Raw genomic sequence first — 25,796 nt, 5'->3', positions numbered from 1 at the left:
GACGCATTAATGTTTTTCAGAAAAGATCAGAGCTGTTTGATGCATGGTTATGTGTGTGCTCCATGTTTATCTTTTCCCATTTTTGAGCTTGCTGTCCCATTTCAAAAGAAAATTAGTAAAAATACAATACACTGGTAAAGTCCCTGAAGAACTCTAACAACTTGTTCTTTGGGTATGAAATAACTTACACATTTGGTACTAGTCACATTTTCACAAGCAAGGTTCAAAGCTTTTATGACAAGTGACATAAGTTACAGTACATAACTTTGACATGCGACAAAATAACCTCTTGACCATCCTTCAACTGAAAGCAAATTTAATAAATCTATGTATCGAGATGAACTCTGGCTGTCGCTGTTATTCATTAGAGAAAAATGGTCCTAAGGTCTTGTTATGCAGATACAAAACACTAAAATTCACTTTCTGGCAGTTATGCTTCAATTTCTATGTGACATGAAGATTTTTGCATTCTCAAATTCTCACATCATGTGAAAAAAAATTATTTACTTCTAATAACACAGCAAAAGTTTATAGGATTACTTCTTACAGGGTACTCGCAATAATAGGGACATTAAAGATTCCCATACCAGGGTTTCCCAACATTTTTTTGGCCCCCATGCACTCCTTTCACTGCTGCTAGACATTCATTCCTCCTTTTGGAAAATTGAAAAATACCCTCAAATGACATGCTGGGCAATTCCCGAGAAACCAAAGCAAATACTTCCAAGGGAAGTATGGTTGCAAAGCTGAAACTTAAAGGAATTGATGGAAGAGCACCACCAGCAATGGAGGCTGCAGCTGAATTTGACTCGGACACAGGAAAGATTGACAGATTAAGAGTTCTTTCTAGATTCTGTGGCTGGCGGTGCATAGCTATTCTTATTTGGTGGAGTGATAGGTCCAGTTAATTCTGATAAAGAACAAGACTCTAGCCTAGTAGACAATCTGATTCTTTGACGATCTTTGTCAAACATTCTTCTTAGAAGGCATTTAGCCACATGAGACAGAGCAATAATAGGTCTGTGATGCCCATAGATGTCCGGGGCCACACTCCCGGTACATTGAAGGAATCAGCTTGTGCTTTCCCTGTCTAACTGGACTAGTTAACTTGTTGAACCTCCTTCGTGCTGGGGATAGGGGCATGGAATTGTTCTCCTTTAACAAGGAATTCCCAGGAAGCATGAGTCATAAGCTTATGTTCCTTGTGTACCTTCTGTCTGCACACACCGGCCATCGCTACTACCGATTGAGAGATTTAGTGAGGTCTTTGCACTGGCTCTTGAAGTGGCTTTCAGGTCACATCGCTGCGCTGTTTATTTTTGGCCAGAGGAAAATTTGGTTTAATTTTGGTAATCATCATGGTGGAGCTGAAGGTCTAATTTTGGTTAGTTTAAAGAATACTTATGAGCATTAGTAAATTTACTAATTCTGTGATTTTCAAAGCAGAAAAAGAAATCTTATATAAAATACAATTACTTCAACGAGTTTTTTTAGTATAAGTGACTTTATAAAATAAAATTTTAGATAGTGCCTCTCATTTAATATATGAATGTCTAATTCAAGTAATCCCAGCTACATTTAAAAGTAAAAGTATATGTACATAAGACAGAAAATAAATTATTTTTTTTAAAGGTAACTGCATCCTTTTTTTTTAAGTATGATATTTAGTAGTCCTAAAAATCCTATGCACATTATAACAAAATATACATTAAAAACTCTGAAATCGAAACATGCAAATAAGAATTTTTAATTATCATTTAATAAAAAGTAAGGAATAAAATAAATTACATATTCACAACAAGCCTTTCCTGGAATATCCTATTCCTATCCTCCAAATGCTACTTTTCTGCGATAGTCTACTGAAAATTAGTGTTCTGCTTTTGAATAAATGGTTAAACAAGAAACCATTTATTCAAATTAGAAAATTCATTTTAGAAATTCATCGAACTGATGAGGCATCATGCAAAAGCAATTTAAAAAAAACTTACGATATTCAAAGGAACACATCCTCAATTAATTATTTGAATCTTCTTGTAGCAGTCATCTTTCATATAATAATATAACTTATTATTTTCTGCTTCTCCTTGTGCACAACGCAGGAACTAAAAATGTTTTGATCTAGCAGACTTTGGATTGATTTTAATTAAAAAATATAACCACAGGAAAACTAAATACCACACAAAAATACACCCCCAAGTTTCCACTCTGGTGTGAACTGATGTAAGCGGAATGTCCCCCCCCATTCCCCCCTTTTTTGTGCCAATGAACCTGAGTGAATGCAACTTTAAAATCTTAAATACTCAAGGTTCTGCATATTCCGGATAACGAAAAGTTTACATTTGTGCATTTCTGCAACATTTGCATATGTGAAAATTGTTAGATTTGTTTTAGAGTCTTGGCACCAGTTGGGCCTTTTCTAAGGCATCCTGGAGCACATGGAACAAAACAAAACAAAAAAAAAAAAAAAAAAAAAGATGTTTCAGACTTTAAATTGCATCTAAAGGGACTTTTTTTTTTTTTTTTCCATTTTGTGTGCTACCTTTATTTATTAAATAGCATGTTCTTCGCACTTAAACCATAAAATTAATTCAATTCAACAGCAATATAACAAAATAATTTAAAAACAGCATATCTTTAAAATTTCCGACACACGCTGTATGGAGAGAAAAAAAATTTTTTTTTTTTTTTCTGTACAATTTTGCCACTATTCACTTTGAAATCCTTGAGTTTGTTAACCAAAAATTCCTTAAAGTTTTACAAAATATGAAATCGATAATGAAACAAATTCCAAATTTGGGGTTCTAGATGCCCATATTCGCAGGAGGATTACATTATTCAAAATTTGATGGCTCTAGGTACTGTTGTTTCACCATAATGAGAGAATGAGAGAAACATACATACGTTTATGCATTATTTAATTTTTTTAATATAATACAGGGTGATAATATTTGGTGGCAACAATTTGAAAATAAAAACAATGCTAATAGTGAATCAACCTAAAATGCCAAAATGAAATTAATTGTCCTTCTGGGCGAATTTCCCCTTTACACTAAAAAGCTTTGTCGGTATTATAAATTTGTCCAGGAGATATTTTACTCAATTTTTGTTATTAATAAGTTTTATGAATCAATCTACAAATTGTTCAGTTGCTTCTGTATCAGCTGAAACATTTTTGCACGAAATTTTTAAGTGACTTTATATCATGGCAATTCTAAAAGTTGGTAAACCAACCTGTTGAATATACGTACTCAGTTTTTAAGTCCCTTTCTTCATGAAAAATTTTGGCAAGGCACATCCTGGCTGCAGTTCTGTTTCATTCATCCATTTGTAATCAGTCGATAGATGGGGCAATCAGAAAATAATTATGATTTAACAGTGGAATTGCTTAAGGAAATATATGGGAAGACAGAAATTATTGTAAAATCTCATATTAACCAGTTGTTAAATTTAAATGCTGTAAAATCAGCTTGTATTTAAAACAGTTACACGGGAGTTACATGATATAATAAAAATCCAAGTATGCAGTTTGCAAACTCTTGGCATTTAACTGAATTCATACAGAAGTTTGTTGTCCTCATTACTTACTAAACTTATTCCTGATTCTATTGTGTTATATGTATGTTATTTTTATAGACAGCATGAAAAAGATGATTCTTGGAATGTAACAGAATGGTTAAAATTTCTTAGGAGAGTAATAGTAGTGCAAGAAGGAACATTTTTGTTTCAACAAACAAGGGACAGTAATGATTCAGTTAAAAGCTTAGAACATAAGCAATCACCTAATAAAGTTTCAGAAAAGGGATGTAGATTCCATAAGTTTAAAGGAAAGAAGTAAGATTCGATTTCTAATGCAACCGAATTGAGCACATTTCAGAAAATATGCATTTTTTGCAATACTTCTGAGCACAGTTCTGAAAATTGTGATAAGGAACGTGAGAAGAAATTACAAAGTTTAACACGAAACAGAAGATTATAAGGTATTTCTCCCGCCTTCGTAATTGTAGTGGTCAGCACGCTCGATGCACATTCGAGAAGTCCGTGGTTCGACTTCCGGCAAAGGCGTTGCTCATTTTTCATCTCTCCCGCTTCAAAATACCTAATGTCTCTACAGTGGCGCCTGAACTAAAAAAGGTGGTAGATGATGATTCTCTACAACCAGAATTTAGCGAATGGGTCCCCTAAAACCCCAGTTGCCCTTTAAAAGGGGGAATATATATAAGGTATTTCTCCTGTCTTCGTAGTGTAGTGGTCAGCATGCTCGACGTGTATTCGAGAAGTCAGTGGTTCAGATCCCGGCGATGACATTGCTTATTTTTCATCTCTCCCACTCCAAAATACCTAATGTCTCTACAAGATATTTTTTAATACCTACAAAAAAAATCATATTCTTCGGTCATGTTAATTAAAAAAGCATTACTCAACATCTAAGCGTAAACATTCTAGTTTGATTTGTGATGCCAAATGCCTCTGGGACCAGACAGAGAGTCGCAAAGAATTGATGAATGATAAAAGAAAAGATCAAAGTAGTCTATTGAATGTTTTATAGATACAGGATGCAGTACGTTTCTCCTCGGGTTAAAGCTCAGGCTTATCAACTAAATCGAAACAACCCCAAATTTGTTTATCCTAAAAGATCAGACACAGCTGCATGACACATATCAGGAGAGATATTTTAATTTATATATGTCATGCAGCCAACATTTATGTCATTATTTTGACATAAATGTTGGCTTATGTCAAAACAAAGTGATCTGTTTAACATACGGTACCCTAATAAAATTCCATTTGTGCAACTGAAAAACGAAATGGAGTGTGAACACATTAAGTTATATGCTGAGAAACCAATGGAAGTAACAGGATAAACTTTGTTCATAATGTAACCCCCTATATAAATAATGGACTGATTTTATTTCAAAACATACATGGAAGTCTGGATTCAGTAACGGAAGTTACCGATTAGTAGGGTAAATAGTCCCAGTTATGAACGTAGGACACAATAACATTAGATTAAGAGGAAACCAGTGTATTACCAGGGTAATAGATATAACAGAAGATTGAGAATTAAAAGAAATAGATATGCCTAGTATATACAAAGATGATGAACAAAACCATGTATATTCTATTTCTCAAAATATTCAACCAATTAAGACAGCTGATATAAAATTTGATGATGAAAGAACTGATATCTTAAAGTTATTAAATGAGGTTAGAGATTGCTTGCTCTTAATTTAAATGAATTAGGTTGCATGGATGTAATAAAAATGGACATAAAGAAAACGGACGGAAGGAAGCCTGTAGCTTCTCGCCCCTACAAAGCAAATATAGCTGAACATAATGTGATAAAAGAAATTGCTAAATGGAAAGATAATGGGATAGTTTCCAAAACTAGATCCCCTTATGCTTATTCAGCGTTACTAGTAAAGAAATAACCGGACAACATTGAGTGGTGATTGATTACTGCAGACTTTACAATCAGACAGTAAAAGATAAGTTCCCTTTCCCTCGAATATATGATCATTTAGAGTGTTTAGGAGGATGTAAAATTTTCACTACTGTGGATTTAATCCATGGCTATTTGTAAATATTGTTTAGAAGAAGACATTGAAGACAGCGCACAGTACTCCTGATGAAACAGGACAATCCGAAAGAATGACATTTGGGTTTGTAAATGCTCCTGCTTAGTTTCAGCATCAAAAGTCACATGTCCTAGGCTCCTTGTTGAATACTAAGGTGTTGTGTTATGTGGATGATATACTTATTCCTGCAAAATCTTGGGAAGCGATGATTTTCAAATTAAAAGAGGTATTAGAATGCCTAAGAAGGGCAAATTTAATCTTGAAATTATTAACATACAAATTTATGAGAAGTTGATTTTTTGGGTTTTATTACAAAACGAAGGTGGTATAAGACCAGGCTCTTGAAAAATAAAAGCCATAACAGAATTTCCAGAACCAAAGAATATACACGAAGTGCGAAGATTCTCGGGTCTAATTGGATTTTTCAGACGATTTGTGCCGAAGTATGCATTAAAAAACGAACCATTGACCAGATTGATGCAGAAGAATCAAGACATCGAGCGGAAGCAGGAACAAAGGAAGTCATTTGAACTTGTAAAGAAACAACTGACTGATAAGCCCATATTAGCTCATTACCAACCGCATGCAGGTATGAAGTTCATTGAGATGCAAGCGCAGAAGGTTGAGTGGAATCCTAATGCAACATGGTGAAGATGGAAAATGGCAATCTTGCTTTATTGCGTTAGCAAGAAAACAACAAAAGCGGAGAAGAAGTACCATTCTAGCAAATTGGAGTTAATAGCAATCGTATCGATGTTAGACAGGTTAAAACAATTCTTAATTAGCATAAAATTTACAATTATTACCGACTGCCAAGCCCTTATATATATAAATGCGAGGAATTAAAATTAAGGACTTCCTGCCGATTTTGGTCGAAATCAATAATTTTTAAGGACCAGAAATAGATTCCAAAAAACTCTAAGGACTCTTTAAGGACCGTACGAACCCTGCTGAGGCTTATCCAGGGCCAGTGCTAGACATTTTGTGGCCCAATGCAGTCTCTGTGTGTCTGAAATTTTACTGCCAAGCTTCTGTCTAAATTCTGAAAATTTTGTCCCCCCCCGTAACGATTTTGCCATTCCTTAATATTGTTGCTTTGTGCTTCTCTAAACTCTAAAAATTTTGCCTCTCCTATATTCTGCTGGCCAGAGCGCCTACACCAGCTCGCATTGTTCCTGGTCTTATCTGAATAACCAGTGAATAATTCTCAATTCAAGTAGCAGTAAATGAAATCTTTCAGCATATAAATATCATTGCATATGGAAAGAAATTTCTGTTAAATTTCTCCTCATCAATGGACTCAGCGGAGTGAATATAAAAAGGTTACCCATGTTCTTTGGTATTCAGTTTCTAATATATTAAAAAAAAATTGTTTAGACATCACTGCATCACTTCTCAAGTTGCAGTGTATTGATACTTTCATTCAGTGATGGAAGCAAAAAATAATTATTCGCCAGGTTGGCATCAGTGCCAAAATGATATTACAAATTGGGATTCTCCACATATTTTATTATAAAAAATATAAAATTTGTAAGCATAAAAAAATGACAAAGTGAAGAGAGGGGAAGGTTGCTGGTGATCGAAATATCTGGATTTTAGATCATTCCGGGTATCGGACATCCAGATTTTGTACTTTCTACTGAATTTTTCATTCCTACACTCAGTAAGAAAAATTGCTATTATATAGTATTCTCAAAAAGACTTCACAAAATTACAACTGAAGGGAAAAATCCATGTTGAATCATTTTAATTAAATTTATACTCCAAGGCAAGCTAAAAATCTCAAATTTTAAAATGAAATACCTTCGTCAATTTTGCTGCATTATTATGAAAAAATATAAATTTTGTAAGCATAAAAAAATGACAAAGTGAAGAGAGGGGAAGGTTGCTGGTGATCGAAATATCTGGATTTTAGATCATTCCGGGTATCGGACATCCAGATTTTGTACTTTCTACTGAATTTTTCATTCCTACACTCAGTAAGAAAAATTCCTATTATATAGTATTCTCAAAAAGACTTCACAAAATTACGATTGAAGGGAAAAATCCATGTTGAATCATTTTAATTAAATTTATACTCCAAGGCAAGCTAAAAATCTCAAATTTTAAAATGAAATACCTTCGTCAATTTTGCTGCATTATTATGAAAAAATATAAATTTTGTAAGCATAAAAAAATGACAAAGTGAAGAGAGGGGAAGGTTGCTGGTGATCGAAATATCTGGATTTTAGATCATTCCGGGTATCGGACATCCAGATTTTGTAATTTCTACTGAATTTTTCATTCCTTCACTCAGTAAGAAAAATTTTTATTATATAGTATTCTCAAAAAGACTTCATAGAATTACAATTGAAGGAAAAACTCCATGTTGAATCATTTTAATTAAATTTATACTCCAAGGCAAGCCAAAAATGATGCCCAAAAATCTCCAATTTTAAAATAAAGTAAATTGCTCAATTTTTGCACCCTTTTATTTTTTGTGAGTATAAAAATTTTCCTAAATTTAACTACAGGGACAGAGGGACTTACATACTAAACTGAATTTAAAAATTTAAAAGTGCCAAATATTAGCATCATTTGAAATGTTTTTGTATTACAATACATCGTTTGAAATCTGGATGTCCAATATCCAAAGGTATGAACAACCAGCTAAAAATAAATTAAAAATACAAAATGAAAGAGAGAAATGGAGGAACAGTTGTTAATTTATGATGTTCAATAACAAAACTAGGCTCATCAAGGATTAATCACGGTTACATGAAATCAAAGTAAAAAATTTTACGCGTTTGGCGAGTTTCTGTTTACGAAAAATGGCCAACAGGAAAATTAAAGTACTAAACAACTCTAAAAGCAATTCAAACAGCTTAAAATTAAGAATTCTGAAAATCATGTTGAAAAGATAATAATCGGGTAAAAAAGCTAAGCTTCGAGCATGTAATACTACATGCATTTTACATGGCTTTACATAATTTTTTCATTATACCAAAATCAGAAAAATGTTTTAATAAAATGAATGCATGTTTTACAGCCAATGGAACTCAAAAGCATGAAATCGACCACAAATCAAACATTTAATGACATTTAGAAAACAAATAAACATTAATTACTTTGAATAAAAAGGGGATAAATGCATTAAAAAAACAGTTTTTGAGAAAGCATGTCTTACTAATTTCTTTTCTCCGAGGAAGAAATTATAAATCTGTATTACCTTAAGAAACACACTACAGAGATGCAAGTATTTAGCAAAATATTCAGGTATGATATGAATCTAATAGTTGTTTTAATTAATACAATTTGATGATAATTAGCATAATGGAATAAGATAAGCACAGGATATCATAATACAGAAATGTTTCATTATAAGTAAGGAGGGAAAAAAGTTTGATGTGAAGTTAAATGATTAAAATGGAAGCATATAGAGTTAAAATGCTTACCAATATGCTCCTTTGATACAGTTACATTTTCAGTTCAAGCCATTCGTAACTGTAGGAAAAAAAGGAATTATAATTAATAGCAAGAATTAATCATACACGTGAAACAAGAATCACCTACCAAAGTTTAAATGATTTAACAATTCCGAGGTCTAAAATTTGTTATTTATTAGAAGTGATATGAAGGGAGGGAGAGCATTAATGATAGCTTCATGTACCATGGGTGTTATTTAAACATGGAATCGTTAAATATTCTTAGCTACTTAGAAAGAAAGTGAAAAATTGCTGTAAGTCATAAAAAATTTGATTATTCAAAGAGTTTTATATGAAAAACAAAATAATTTAACTATTTTAAAGAATGTTCTTTCAACAAGAATCTGAAATTTATTAAAAGGTTTATTTAGCACATTTAAACTATCATTTTAATAACATAATTAAAATTTTGGTGGTTACCTTCATATTCGTACTTCTCTCTTGATGTATACAACATAACGTTTCCTATACAATTGAAATTACGCTTAAAAATTGGTCAAACATTATTGATAACTTTATAATTACTCAACACTGCCAAACCTATTATATATTTTACTATTATTATTTATAAGGTAAAACAATCTAATCCTGCTAGGCTTGAAAAATATTAGAGATTCGTAAACTCGAAATTTCTCACTTTTTTCAGTCATTCGAATCTCGGTAGTCGGAATTTCATTGCGACTATTAGTGAAATGAATTACACTGGTGTGCAAAAATTAAGGACGAAGTCGAAAAATTAGCATATCAGCTGAACGAAGAGGCAGAGCGGACAGAAAGACCAATCAGGAGATTAAGTAAGGTGATGTACGGTAGCACATGCGCAGATATGCAGGTAGACGTAATGGGGGAGTGTCTGAGTAGTATAAAGCATGTTGTCGGTGTAAGATCAGTATTTCCGGCAAAGAGATTGCATGCCGTATAGCAGTTAAAATCACACCGAGTTGCTGCCTCAGCGAGAAATGGCGAATAATCAATCTGTTAGACGACATCTGGATGCTTTTACCCGAGGTCGAATCATTGGGAAGTTGGAGGAAGGCCGTGTGACACGTGTGGCTGAAGAATTCGGAATTGCTCACAGCATCGTTTCACGACTTTGGAGACAATTTCAAACTACAGGAACAGCTATCGGGGGGTTTAGTAGTGGTCGTCTACGAGGAACCACACCCGCAGATGACCGGTATATTGCCTTACAGGCCAGAAGAAACAGGCGGCAGACAGCGGGAGAAATCGCTAGGCACACGACACAGGCGACTGGACGACCGATATCGCGTTTTACCGTTGTCAGAAGACTGCATGGTGGTGGTCTGTTTGCACGACGCCCTGTACGGTGTGTACCTCTAACGCCTTCCCATCGGAGTAGGCGTTCTCTGTGGTGCCGGGAACACCGGAATTGGAGATACAATGAATGGGGACGAGTACTCTTTACAGATGAGAGCAGATTTAGTCTGAGTAGCGATTCTTATCACATACTCATTTGGAGAGAGCGAGGAAACCGCAATCATCCCTCGAACATCATTGAAAGGGACAGGTATGGAGGTGGCGGTGTTCTCGTTTGGGAAGGCATCATGCTTGGTAGTCGTACAGACCTTCACATCTTCGACGTAGGTTCAGTCAACGGGACCCGTTATTTTAACGAGATTCTTCTTCCATATGTGCATTTTTTTAGAGGTGCTATGGGTCCGCAGTTCCTTTTCATGGACGACAATGCACCATGTCATCGCACAGTAACTGCCGAACAGCTCTTAGAGAGTGAGGCTGTTGAACGTATGGATTGGCCTGCACGATCTCCGGATCTCAATCCCATCGAGCATGTATGGGATTTTCTAGGCAGACGCTTGGCAGCTCGTACCTTACCACCAGTAACGATTCCGGAGCTTCGATTGGCGCTGCAAGACGAATGGGCAGCAATGCCTCAACAACTCATTGACACCCTCATTCTCAGCATGGGCAGACGCTGTGAAACCTGCCTAGCAGTCAGGGAAGATCCTATCCCCTATTAAAGACCAGATGTTTCTTGCTGGACACCCATCACAGGGATGTTTCGGCCTTCAGTCGCATTGCGCTCCATGCTACTTTTTCAATAAAGCTTCTTTTTATCCCTCTGATTTTTAGTAAGTGTTGCTTACATTACTCATGTCCTTACGTATTGGGGATCTTACGGTATTAAATGTGTTGATTTGGAAAGCTTTTGTACAAAGTTATATTGAAAAAACCGTCTCGTCCTTAATTTTTGCACACCAGTGTAGTTGGTAATCATGAATCAGTTAGGAGTAGATAAGTGAGTGTACAGAATAATGTTACATCAGTGACATTTATGCGAAAAAGTGGACACAAGGATTCACAATATTGCACATTCCGCAACATCCAGATATTCAGATCATTTTCTTAAAGGACTATTTTAAACTACTAAAATTTAAAACCACACAAAAGGGGAAAAAATGGGATAGCTATATCTCCTTATCTATTGAGCCAGTTGACAAAATTCAGATTGAGTTTTCTTACATTTAAAAAACAAGACTTAACAGTTGTTCTAACAAAGGTATAACTTCAACACAAAATCAGACTTTTCTGAAAAAACATACAATTTTTTTTCTATATTTCGATTCTACACCTCAAATTATGCCAAAATGCCAAATTTTGTAAAAATCTCATGCATAGTTTTTTAAAAAATCAGCTCTTGAAGGAATCTCGTTAATCCATTCATGCGCATCGCTAATTAGATGACGAGGCATTTGGCTATGGCCGCCACGCGACAACATCGCGTCTGAGCAGATTTCCTAGGATACCAGGCCTCCCGTAGGCACTTGACCGCGGAATATCAGGCATCTGCAGTAGTAGTCATACTAGCAGTCATCCGTCCTCATTCACACCACTAATAAGTAGTGATAGCTTACCCACAGAGCATAAGGAGACATCACCCACAGTGTATCTGACGCTTACCGCAATCCTGGATGCTCGAGTTCACGCCAGGTGATGGGTCCCTTGTCCGCTAGGCGTCCACCGGGATGGGCCATCAAATTGCAGATAAGGCACCCGCCGTACCGCCACAGGCCAGCCATCAGCACGACGGTCATCCTCTAGTTGCATTGCTCATATGAGCCTATACATAGCCCCTAGAAGGAGAAATCCATCCATAAATACATCTAGCTACTAGCACAACCGCAAGAGCGGAGGGCGGGCGTCCCATCATTGCCAGTGGACCAGCATCAGCTTAGTTCTGCCCGGTCGGGACCCTGAGATCCTATTACCGAACCTCTCTAACGCTGGGGAATACTCCTTACACCCGGGGGAAATCCCGACGAAAAACCACGGGCCCAGCGCACAGAGACAGGCAGAGAAGGGGCCAGACCATCTAAGGACCAGCTCCAACTCCACCCCCCGGTCCAATCAGATGAGTACCCTCCGCGACCACGTGTCACTTAAGGCAACATGAGACCATCCAGCCAGGAAATTCTGCTTCTACGATCGGAGTTGTGACCACGTCAACACCACTCTCGGCCCGCCGAGGCAGAATCTTGAGGCCGTCCGGCCCTCCTGGAGTGGCTCCGCGGAACTCTTGATCTGGGACTCCATCTTTAAATCTCTAACAGCATCCTCTACTTCGTGGCTATCCAGCTGTCCACTCCGTTGGTCACCAACCGGAGCATGTCGGCAGAAATCAGGAGTACTCGCCTAGCCAGCATTGCTTCAAAGTGCCAAGATCTGATCCCCAGATCGGCCATGACAGGTCCATTCACGCCTGCGGGCCAAGCACCTCTCGCGCCGATGACTAGACCATGAAAGATTATCTCAGTACCCAGCCCCTCCTCCTGGATTACTCCGAAGAGGGGCGCGTACTTCCTCCCCTTCCCATCGTACGTCTTCGAAAACACGCACGGATTGTTGGTCTCATAGGTAATGGTCACGTCCACGACAACGACTTTTGTGCCGTTGTGAACTACTAAGTCTGGTCTCAGGCGTGAGCCGTCCTCCAGGGTGAACGTGAACTCTTTTCTGGACCGTCATCCCAGCAACTTGCATCTCTCCTGGAGCAAGTTCACGATCCGATTGTGCCTCCTAATGCACGCTTTCTTAAGTCTGGGACACACTGAGAAGGTGGTGAAGGGTCTCATGCGGGAAGCGGCAGAGCCGACGACGTACATCGCCCTCCTCTCGACCTCGTGACAGAGTCTGCCGTGTGGGATATGTCAACACATAAGTCAACACTAAGTTGGAGTCCTGTGATCCAGGATTTGTGATGCAAAAGCAAAGTTTAAAGTTGTAAAATTAAACTTTTAGCAAAAGTAGCAATAGAAGCTCCCTAAGGTTATATACTGTGCAGACATTGAAGACAAAAGTTTTAAACTTAACCAATTTATTAAGAATATATAAAAATAAAAACACAATGAATAAATTTAATCAACATCAAAAACTTAAAAAGTATAACATAATCATTATAAAAAAAATTACACTTAATTGATCATCCATTAACCCCAAGGGTTTTTCCTTTAAAGAATGTTACACTATTAAAGACATGGTAAATATTTTACCTGATCTCCAAATACTGGCATTCAATACGCAAAAAACATATCACTAAACAGAAACTATGCGGTTATAATGAAATTCACTACACTATCAATAAGTGCATGCTTCGTGGTCAAGAAGGCACCTGGAAAATTAAAATTAAATCCTTGAAAGCACTTAAACCGGCAAAATGCCGCTCACTGCAGTTACACACGAAAAATCACAGCTTGGGAAAACATCGCCGCTAATTCAGGAAAAACACTTGTGTTGAAGATGCCACCTTCATGAAAACAGGATGCCGACCACGGCAGTCGCTCACATCATAGCCTATTTTGAGAATCCAGGAAAAGTAATCTTGTAGACTGGAACCCCGGCACTTATCACTGGACTGCACGCATCGCAATATCGTCTTCCAATGGGGGCTGGAACGGCACACCACGGAGCAAAGTAACAGGAACCAGAAGGAATAAGCCAGAGCGAGGCGAGATACTTACACCTGAAGTAGACATGACATCATCTCACGGCAATCAATCAGCTACTGGCACGATTCAGCTTTCCAGATGACGTAACATCAAGTTTCATTTTTGCATCTTAATTAGGCTGGAACAGTCCGTTCTTAATACAAACAATGGCAGTGAAAAACGAAGTAGAAATAACTACTATATCCCTTTAAAATGAGAACTAAGCCTTATGTAAAATTAGAAATATTTCAAGGAGGAGAGATGATGCAGAAAAAGGGTTACAATAGGTCATATTTTCCAACAAGTTGACTCGTATTCTGCTGCCTCCATCTGCGGAGTTGGACGTTCACCGTGTCTGGAGTCATGGCAAAGCCGGCGCGTTCACTCTCTCTGGTGACGCTACTCCAGGATGGTTATTCTACGCTACGAGAGTCAACAGCAAGTTGTGGCCCGCCAGAGGTCGCTGCTAGTGAAAAACAGGTCTGCCCAACATCCTATATTCTCTGAGTACGGAAGTTGCCAAAAGCGCGGGAAAAAGTGTTGCCACGTCGTCAATCAGGGTTGTGCAGTTGACTTACTAAGTAGACAATGGCTTTGTATGCGTTTTCGCCGCTGATTTTTTCATATTTAAATGAAGAATACGGTCGTAGATCTCTGAATCGGCGGCGAATTTATAGAAAATATGATGACGCTTTTTCTCTGCCAGAAGATGTGTTTATTACATATTTCAGATTGCCAAAATTTCTATTAATTTCAGTTTGCGATGAATTGAGGGAATATTTGGAGCCACATTCAGAAAACAGGAACGCAATTTCTACAGAAAGAAAGGTAAGTTATTTATACTTTTCCTGAAGTAATATATATATATTGCAATTATATAGTTTAAAAATGTAGAAGACGATATTTCTTCAATTTTTTCATAAAGTATTTCTCTAGTACAAAATCTTTTATCAATTAATAATAATATAAACATCCGAGAAGAGTCTACTCGATTTATGTACAGCAAGAATTAAGTTTATTTGAAAATACAACAGTGAAATCTCTTACGAACAATATTGTGAACACAAAAAAAAGGAATGTCATTCATTATTATTATTTGACATTCACACCATTGTAAAATAAAAATTTTAAAAAAATATGTAAAACTTAAATTTTTGTATGTAGTGTGATACTTTCATAAATTATAATCACTTGCGTAATTTATTACGATTTAAAATTTGTTGTTAATAATAAATATATTTTATTTAAATTGAAATACTGATAACAAATTTTAATTCATGCCCTTCATAATTGTTTTGAGAAACGGTGCATATTGAATTGCCATATGAAAATAAATGGTCACTCTATTTTTGAATTAAATTCCTTGTTTTCACAAAGGAAAAATATGAAATTATTACAATTTTTAACACAGAGAGACATGATTTTAAAGCCCCTCTCAGTGTTAAAAGCCATAATGATTATTTGACATATAATCTACTAACAGTTATGATAGAAATTTAAGTAAATTTTTAAACTTTTTGAGTTGTATTATTTAATTTTTTTTAAATCATAGCTGGGTAATAAATGTTTTTATACCCAATTTATAACTGTGTAACTTATAGTTAGGTGCTAAAATTTATTAGCAGAATGATACTGCATTATTATTGCATTATGTTATAAAGTAACAATGCTATAAAACTGAGGGTTTTTTTTTTTTCATAAAATAGTATTTTTTGGTCTATTAGTATTAACAAATAACTGTTTCTTTGCAAAATAAAAAAAAAGTTTAAAAAATAAAAAAACTGTTTATAGCAGAGTTCTCAATTTCATATAGTAAAAGAGATACTGATTATTATTAGAGTTTTCCATTTAATGTGTCAAAGTGTTAAATGCTGCTCCAGCATTTATCATCTCATACAGAAGTACTAATTCTCTCATACTTTTAATATAATTTGACAATCACATGCACACATAATAGGCAATTTATAATTGATGTCTTTCTATCCATCTGCACAGCTGTCAATTTGCACATTTTGCTGTTTGACAACTATTTTTGATGCTAGTTTTAATTCTCATTTTCATTCTTTTTCATTTTACTGGGCTGCTTGTCACTTAGTGGCAGAAATGCTGTGGACGGGCATAGGAAAAAAAAAAGTTTCTGTTAATTATTGATTGATAATTTAGTATTGAAAATAACATGACTTAATTTTTCAACTGTGTTTATGCTACGATTTAAGCCATGGATTTTCCATTTGGCAGATGTATGTGACAGCTACTCACACTATGCACTTAGTTGTATGCAATAGTTTGTTGAAACTATTGATATATAAGTTAACATGAATAATATCTCATACAAAACATTTCCTTTAAATTACTTTGTATAACAAGACAATCACATCTACTATCGACTTAAATTCATTGGATTTCTTAGATCCTATATATTTATATGTATGTGTAAGATTAATATATAGTATTATCAGATTGCTAGTTTTATATATCATTGCATAAGTAAAAAATAACTGTCATAATTTCAGGTACTTTGTGCCTTACGGTTTTTTGCATGTGGTTCATAACCAGCAGTCTATAGCAAATGAATTCTGCCTCCAAGTCAGCCAGCCTACTGCTAGTAGAGCAGTTTCACATGTTGCTGCTGCTATTAACAGAAAATTACTCAGAAAATGGATAAAATTTCCAAAAACTTCAAGGTATGTATAACCAGTTGCATTATTTTAAATAAAACCTTGCTTTAGGTTCTCTAAACTGAAAAAGTAGAAGAAACATAAAGTAGATCAGCTGTATGCATACTTTCAGAGTTTTCTTGGGTATAATATAGAGGCTAAGGGCCATAATAAACCACCTGCCAATGCTTCTAAAATAATTTGTGTACATATATAAAATATGCACCTAAAACCTTTTATTTCTCTCACGATTCTATGCAGTATACCTGAAAAGCAAAATTTAATTTTTAAATAAATGCTTTATCAGATTATCAATTGTTCTCTTGTGAATATTTAATGTAGCGGGAGGGTAAGTAATTAACATATTATTATTGTTATAAATTGATTATGAATATTTCCTTTCCTAGACAGCAGCAAGAACTGAAAACTAATTTTATGTGACTGGCTGGTTTTCCTGGTGTAATTGGGGCAATAGACTGCACTCGTGAAAATAGTGGCACCTCCACGTAATTGACAGCACTTGTCCTGAGCACATTTTTGTTAATAGGCATTGCAGTCACTCTATAAACGTGCAAATGGTATTTATGATATATTACTTTTTAACCATTTCTTAAAAATAAAAATTTGGAACACAGCAATGTGATACTTAAAAAAATTAATTTTTGTTGCTGAATATTAAATGCAGTACAATTACTTATTTCTGTTTCCTAGGTTTTCCCCCCTCCATTTTTTTAAGTATTCAGATTTCTATACAAACAAACATTATCTTTAAATTTTTTTATACAATTATCTTTCAGATATGTGATGCAAACCAAAAAATTATCAGTTGCAATGCTAAGTTTCCTGGATCAACACATGATGCTTTCATATGGAGGACATCAGCTGTCAGAAGAATAATGCAAGAAATATCATCGGCTGAAAATACTACTTGGCTGTTAGGTACTTATATACATATGTGTGTGTGTGTGTATACACACACATATGCTTGAATTTCTTTGAAGTACAGCTATGCAGTACAGTATATGCATAGAATTAAATTAATCACCATTTGTTAGTTGTTATTAGTTTATAATATAAATGCACTGTAAATAAAATTTTGGGATACCTTAACTCCCAGAATTTTAATATTACTACATGAAAAGTTTTTCTGAAAATGTTCATAGAGATAAATGGTCTAAAGCAAAGACTGAACCAATGAATGATGATAACAGTTTATGTTAAATAATTCTGGCTATATAAACAGTTATAATTATCATATAAAGAAATATGTAAAATGTATGTAAAGTAATAAAATGTTTCATTATTTTGAAGAATTTTTAATATTTAAAATTAGGCGAAAAGCAATATGTGTTTGGCATAGATTTTGAAGAAATTGATATCAGTTTCAGACAGAGGTACAACTGAAGAAAGAAGTCTGCTGCTGAGAAAGGAGCAAATAAATCTGATGATGTTTCTCCCCCCCCCTTAATTTTTAATTTTACATTGCCTAATTTCTGTTCCAATTTGAAATTTTTTATGTGTTACAAAATGGCATTGAACCTAAAATTATAGTAGCAGGTAGTTTTCAATTAGTGTTTGCTAGTATGCCAAACTTTAGCTATGTATTTCTATTTTTTTTTTTTCTTTTGTGAAATATTTTACTTCTATCTTATTTTGAATTCCTAATTTTATGAAGGAGATAGTGGTTATCCTCTTGAGGAAGGTTTATTAACTCCACGACTGGATTCATTAGAAAATTCTCCTGATCAAAGATATAATGTTGCTTTGTGCAAAACAAGGAATGTGATAGAGAGATGCTTTGGAGTCTTAAAATCAAGATTTAGGTAATAAAGAGTATTAAATAATTTAAAATACTTTTTAGTGTACAGTATTATATAATGTTAAGTCAGAATATATTAAATAGTTATTCCAATATTTTTTTTTTTTTTTTTTTTTTTTTTTTTTCAAGTGTCTGCTAGGAGAAAAAGTTTTGCATTACAGACCACAAGTAGCAGGAAAAATAATAAACGCCTGTGTAGTCCTGCACAACATGTGCAACGCTCATGGGCTGCCAGATCCAGCACTTGTGGAATGTGAAGAAATTCCTTCAGAAATTGAAAGAGGCACTTCACATGCAAGAGCAATCTTAATACAACGTGATTTAATAACCAACTATTTTAGTACATTGTTTAAGCTCCTAACTCACTGAACACTTATCTGAAACTCTAATTAATTTAAGTACTAATTTCTTAATATGTTTCTCACCTCAATTGGTAATAAATAAAACAATCTATAAACTAAAATAAAATCTATAAAGCAATAGCATACAATTAAAAGCTAATAAAAGCGAAAATTTGAGATAATTTAACTCTATTTTATCCCCTGTATTTTTAAAATAATTTTTCAGTATAATTTATAATAAGTTATTTCTATTTACAGGTTGAAATAAGGAGAGCTACAGCTCTAGCAGAAACATATGGATTATTCAAAAATTATGTCACACTGTTATATATAATAATTAACATATATTTTTTCAAACTGAATTTTTTTATTTGTTATGATAATTTCTATCAAGTGCTGCAAACATTAATTGGCAAGAATTATTAATTGTTTTGGTTAATTCTGCTACTGCAGATTTCATATCATTTGCAGAGTTCTTCATAGAACATGACAGTTCACTGATTGCTGCTGTCATGTTTACAATATTTTGATTTAACTCATCAATTTTCTCCTCCATTGATGACTGTGCTGCAGCTATCTTGTCTAATGCAGCCTCTGCTGCATGTTTTAATTTTTTTCGTGGAGGCTCCATGAAACTGTTGGTGCTCTGGAAAGTCTCTGCAGCGGTATGCTAAATTGAGTTTGGCAGCAAAAGAAAAATTTTCTAAATGTCATGTTTTCCTCCTTAACACATTTCAATAATGCTAAGAAAAATACGCATTAATATTTAGAGTATTATATATATATACAATTTCTTGCATCTTTAGTTACAGCAATGAAATTGTAACTTACATGAACTTCAAATTTTTTATAAAATTTTAAAATGCTGTTTTTTCTTCTAACAAATTATTGTTTGAAAGGTAATCAATTCACTGATACTCTAATTTCATGTACATTGTGTTGTAACAGAAAATGTGTTGCTAATTTTTACTAAAAAACTCATATATATTGGAAAATATATTTCTGACTTCCATGGCATTCTATATATATTTATTCCTTATAAATTCTGAATTCAATAAAAATAATCTTTTAAGTAATAACACTGTAACATTATGCTATAACAAATATTAATTTAGGAAATAATACTGAAATAAATTTAGAGCGTTTCTAAAAAAATTAGTTGTGCATTTATGTTACACATCAAACATATCACAAAACCATCATGCAACTAGCCTATACAGTAACTAGAACTTCAAAGGAATTATTATTTTTGGTTTTAACTTCTTGGATACTATTGGGCTTTCTTTATATAACTGTTTGGGGAAATGCACATTAAAGTTATTCATTTTCAAATAATGTAAATTTTGTTTTTGTATTGTTTCCAGGTGGAGTAAAAATATGCATTATGAGATTAATTAAGATATTTTTAGCTAAACAATATCTATAAGCATTCCGTTTTTCAAACATTTCTTTCAAGGTAACTCAAATCATATGTTGATTAAACACATAGCAATATTTACCTAACAACATAAAGTTATTAAACAGAATTTAAAACACTTACAGATTCTTCTTCAATGGCAGGGTCATTGATGCCTTCCATTCCTTTAACGGAGGTATTTCCAATTAAATTCAGCAATCTTTTTTCTAGATCGCTCAATTCCTTTGCACAAGGTGGTCCTCCTCCAGTTTTTTTTTTTTTTTTTTTGTGAAACTGTTATTTTGGCTGCCTTCTTTTTTGTGGAACATTTCCAATCAATCCATGTCTAATTTAAAAAAAAAAAAAAAAAGAACAGGAAATACATGAGTTCAAATTCTTTATATAAGGTGAGTTTTTATTTTTAGAATAGAATAAAATAAGAACTAATGTTGGACATACTAAAGTAAGTAGAGTCAACATAAATGCATACATTTACATGAATAGTTTTAAAGAATTTGACAAGGAATTTCTTCAACTGTAGGAGGTCTATGATTATCGTTGTTACTTTAGTACTTCCAATGTGAAAAGAATATTACTACCTTTTAATTACTTTCACAGAATTAAATTCTTTGGTACTTTTCCGTTTTGCCGGCGCAAGCGATGAAGTCGCCAATAATGGTACAACCGATACCAAACAGAATATTCTCGCTGGTAACCTTTTACGCATCATTTTCAAAACAAGTCGCAGCTTTTTCTTATCAGATTGTTTCTTTCAGGCATATAGACTACATAGAATTTTTATCAGATAGTTCAGTTTTATGTCTAAGGCCATTTTCGGTAATTAAGTCAATTAGGATGCAATCGCAGCGCTTACCCGAAGCCGAAAATATAGAAAAGGTAAAGTCAAGGGTTAAATTCATCCATTCTAATGAGAATGCATTAGCGAAGTAAAGCACTGCAGTTTTACATAATTTACGAGTAAGCTATTCGTACGAATTGAAATATTTCTTGCATTTAAACTTGTGTTTCAAATTAAGATTTAACTTGAAATTAATGTAGATGATTACTGAGAGCATTAGATTTCTGTAGAGTAGTTTACGTGAGATGAGATCGCTTGGGGTCACGTGATATGAACCGGCGAATCAGGATGTTGAACCATGAAAGCATAGTAAATTCTTAAATTAATGTCTTTTTACAAATTTATTGTCTTTATTTATTGGCTTTTTATAAAATTTTAAGCGATATTAAAATGCCTTCTCTTTTTAAAAAAATTCTTAGAACTAACCTTTTTTTAATATTTTTTATGTGTATGCTGTATGTTGTCGCCAATAAAGTCTGCTTGGCGAGATTTGCGCCGGCGAAACGGAAAAGTACCAATTCTTTCGAGAATGAAGAATATTTAAAACAAGCAGTTCTTATATATGTATAAGAAATTAAAATAACAGTAAAGTAATATTTAAAAAAAGTATTATTGATATATGCATATTAGTAATGACAAAAATTACAATACAAATAAATCACTTATATAGAATAGATGATTATAATTTTGGTTACATATTTTATATTGAAAAATTATTTTCTATCATGTTAATTATAAGATAAATTATTTAAAATAAAATATTTTAATACATTTGTAATAGCTAAATGCAGCAGCATACTGTAAGGAGCAAATAAATTTTATTTCTTTTACATAAATAAATAATTTTCTTAGAAAAAGAAAATAAAAGCTAGAAGAAAGAAATATTTTTCTGATATTAACTGTAAATAAATAACTTGAACAGAAATAGCAGTTTAATTGTGTATATGGGGAAAAAAAAAAAAAAAAAAAAAAAGTTTGCAGTTAGATTGCAATGCAAATTAATCAGATTATAAATTTAAATATTTAAAATTGCCTCTTTTTAAAAAAGATTTTAAGTAAGCTTATTTCACTTACTCTTATGCATTTTTCTGTTGTTTTGGTACATCCTCCTTGTGCGTTTAGATTGTACGCAATCACGTCCCTCATCTCTCTTTTATTCTTAGCTGTGAAGTCCTGAGTCAACTTTCCTCTAAAAAAAATGGGATTTTCTTCCATGTAACAAAGCAGCATATTCTGATGAGAGTGAAATGATGGGAGAACATTCGTAGAAATTCAGCCGGCACGCGCTATAAATTGCGTCACTTCTCTGTGCTGTGATTGGTCTAAAGCTCCGCGAAATCTTGTCCCCTCTTAATACAGTCAAGTGGACTCAGCCGCGTGTCAACCGAGGAACACAGAATGGTTTTCTCCGATAAGTTGATCGCGGGAGAAGACACCAGTTTTTTTCCGAGTCAATGTTGTTCGCGCAAGTAGTCGATGGGTCAGCGATTGTAGAATAAGCGTCCAGACTGGGTAGTCTGCCTACGCTTCCAGAATGCATCGGTACGTTGATCTCTGTAGGCTCAGCAAACCACGAATCCTCGCGGCGGCAACCACTTTCAGCAACCGAGGAACAGCGAGTCCGCCGTCTTGTTGGGAACTATAAATCACGCCATCTGTTGTCGATGGGTGCAACTTACATATCCTCTTCACGGTTCTCCTTATCATCCGGTCTGCGTTCATCGGGGGTCAACACAGCTGGTGGAGTAATCTGGGAATCACAAAGTCGGATATCATCCTTATTTGCTGGTCCGCACTCAAAGCGGCCCTCCCAATCTTCTCCAGCCATCCCTCCAGCATATTTAAGGTGGAAGGTGGGACAGGCCCCCGAAGAGGTGAGAAGTCAATCCCAAGATATCGGAACGTTTCCTCGGCCGTAACACTTGGTATGGTCTCACCGTTTACTGTTCGAGTCGTGGCAATATCAAGAACCGTGTGGTCCCTCCGCCGGACCAAGAGCAGAGAGCGGCACTTCTTTACGTTGAGGAGCAGCCCAAAGTCTCGACAAAATCTGTCGATGATCTGCAGCTGCAAGATCATATCCTCAACGTTCCGGGCCAACAGAATAAAATCATCTGCTAAACAGCCCAGACGCGCAGTTGTTCCGCGCAGTGCCACACCTTGCCCCCGTCCAACAGTTGGGTCAGCAATGGATCGACGGTTTCCCATGCTGATGTGGGTGACTGATTTCTCATAGAGATCCGGGATCATCGACAAGAGAAACAAGTTCTCATGGATGCCGGGGCACACGGCATGAAGCCACGTTGACTCTCGCACAAGACGACTGTAGCCTTTTTGTCATGAGGGCCGTGAACAAACACATCAGTGCGCTGCCAATGGAGATCGGTCTCCATTTCACCATGTCCACAGGTGTGTGCCTTCCTTCGGGATGATTTCCTTCGGGATCATCCGGGTTAGCGCCTGCTCCGCAGGTACCTTCCGTGAACTCAACCAAATCTGGAAGATTTTGGCAACGTCTCTTACGACAGTTTCCTTCTTCCCTCCCTTTCGGTATTTGAGGTCAGCAAACTGAAGGCCATCAGGTCCCGCCGCAGACTTAGCTTTACTGTGGTTGATCACCTCAGTCACCTCTTGAATGGTGATCGGAGCCATCAGTCTTTCGCACGTACCCGTGAGGTTAGGTGTCTTTGGCAACTCGCCGCAGATGTCATTTGGTGTTCCAAAGACTTCGCTATAATAAGTCTCTGCCGCAATCAGATCAGAGGGTGCCGAACCAGTATCACTGTTATCCAGCAGCTTGTGGGCAACTCTACCCGGAACCAAGTCATACAGCCTCTGGCATTCCGCGTAACGCAAAATCCTTTGGCTACTACTCTTCGACGAGGTCACCCTTCTCTGCTTCGCCTTGTGGCTCGGCTTTTTGGGTTTATGCCTGGGTGTCTCTATCCCCAGGTTTTTTACCATACCGGTTGTGAGCCTCTCCATCTCCTTCCATAACTCCAGGGTGTGCTCACTTGCTATGGATGGAGCATCGTGTCCGCATCCCGGGACTTCATGCCCTTCCAGACTGTTTTGTTGGTCATTGATCCCCTGTGGGATCTCTGTTGGCTCTGCTAAGTCTGCATTTGTGTCCTGACTTACCAACGGCTGACTGCCACCAGCAGTCTTCCTTCGGGTGGCTTTGACTTTGTTGTGTATTTGGACTTGCATCTTACCAGGCAGTTTGGCCAAGGACCGCTCAACCTGCTCCCTGATGGGTGCAGTGCGTAGTTCCTCTATCGTCTCCAAGAGTCGCGTCGTCTTCGCTTCGGACCATGGTCATGGATTGGTGGCTGAACTGAGTGCTAACCTTTCCTGGTTAAGCACGGCTAAGTGTTGATGCCTCCGATGCTGTGCGAGTCCCATCTTTGAAGTAAATCTCACACCACATTGAGGGCAAACGTGATTACTCTTGACGGGAGCCGTTCGGCACCCGCTCACGCATTTCCCTCGGTGGATTGTGATAGACAAGTAGTTCTGACTACTTTTGCTGCATCGGTCACATCTAGCGAGAACCACCCTTTTCTGCTTATGATGTGCCGCGAAGCTCCCGAATCCCGAGAACTCCTCCCGGCAGTCTTTGCATGATAGGGCTCCCACAGGTACATCAGCAAACACTTCGCCTCCTCTCTCAGTTTGATAGCATTCAGTAGTAGCAGTTGTCATCAGCTCACCAGAACCAAAAATTAAAACTTCAGAGTTCATCTGGAATAGAAACGTATATGAGCATTGGGCATTGGCATAATCAACATAAATATAACTTAACTAACTTAACTACTACTACTTAACTGGGCATTAAATACACTATGACATATACGGCCACTATGGTGAGTAATAGCAACTCCCAGCCTAGCAGTGCCGTCCTTCACCGCTTCGGGTTTTTGGAGAGGATGCTGAAATAGTCCCAACTTTTGATCTCCCACCCGGGAACCGGGCAGGGCAGCGTTCAAAGTGGCCCATAGGGTCGTCCCACTGCGAGCTCAATGCTCCGGGTACCCAGCTACCTCAGGGTAGTCGGTGTCCCATATCCTCGTCGCTGTCTCTGATGGTGTATTTGGGATTGACAGAGAGGCTCTAAGTTACGCTGTCACGTCGCCTCCGACTTCCACTATGACAGCCCAAGGACGTTACAGTGGGAAGCGTTCAAGGGTGGCCCGAAGGCCGTCCCACTGGAAGTCTTAGACTCTGTGTGCCATCCACCTGAAGTAGATGGTCCCGTATCCTCTGACAGTATATCCGAGATTGACAGAGAGGCTCTAAGTTACGCAGTCACGTCGCCCTCGGCTTTCACTTCTGATAGCCCATAGGACGTTACAGTGGGAAGCGTTCAAAATTCCATGCCGTTTCCTACCGGCGGGACCCATTCCTACTCAAAGGAGGAGGAGGAGGGATTTACTCGGCTAACAGCTTCTTAGCCGCTACTGTCCTACCGCTTATCGTCTCAGGGACTAAGTCCCTGAGCACGGTAGTACACACTGACTCTGAAAGAGAAACTAAGTAAACCTAAGTCAATCCCTTCCAACTGGCGTTGCCCTTAGGCTCGATAGCTGAGTCGGAAGTCCAGCCCTTTGCTGGTGGAAAGATAAGGCGGCCCCCATTAGCCTAGCCCCCAAAAGGGGTAATTTCCACTTTAAGAGAGTCATAGTTACTCCCGCCGTTTACCCGCGCTTGGATTAATTTC

At 36.3% G+C, this 25,796-nt stretch overlaps 1 protein-coding gene across 10 annotated transcripts in view; it reads right to left on the bottom strand.

Moving 5' to 3' along the window:
* The window catches only part of LOC146994853 (uncharacterized), a 153,525-nt gene that overhangs the window by 116,012 nt on the left and 11,717 nt on the right, over positions 1-25,796 (bottom strand). For 5 of the 10 annotated variants that reach the window (XM_085824583.1, XM_085824582.1, XM_085824585.1 and 2 more), the window contains exons 3-6: positions 22,151-24,820; positions 20,362-20,563; positions 11,935-12,153; positions 9,011-9,059 (exon numbers count right to left, since the gene is read on the bottom strand). In XM_085824583.1, the coding sequence (XP_085680709.1) occupies positions 23,471-24,286 (816 nt within the window). In that variant the 5' untranslated portion in view covers positions 24,287-24,820 and the 3' untranslated portion in view covers positions 9,011-9,059; positions 11,935-12,153; positions 20,362-20,563; positions 22,151-23,470. Of the gene's footprint in view, positions 1-9,010; positions 9,060-11,934; positions 12,154-14,037; positions 14,819-20,361; positions 20,564-22,150; positions 24,821-25,796 lie in introns of all 10 variants that reach the window. The other 5 variants (XR_015043263.1, XM_085824588.1, XM_085824587.1 and 2 more) reach the window with 5 other exon arrangements.

The sequence above is a fragment of the Stegodyphus dumicola genome, chromosome 10 (genome assembly GCF_044657685.1).
Source record: "Stegodyphus dumicola isolate Sdum_Otavi_A_Nest chromosome 10, ASM4465768v1".
Taxonomy (NCBI): Eukaryota; Metazoa; Arthropoda; class Arachnida; order Araneae; family Eresidae; genus Stegodyphus; species Stegodyphus dumicola.
The sequence above is the reverse complement of the archived record's forward strand: the minus strand, read 5'-3'. Positions and strand labels throughout refer to the sequence as shown.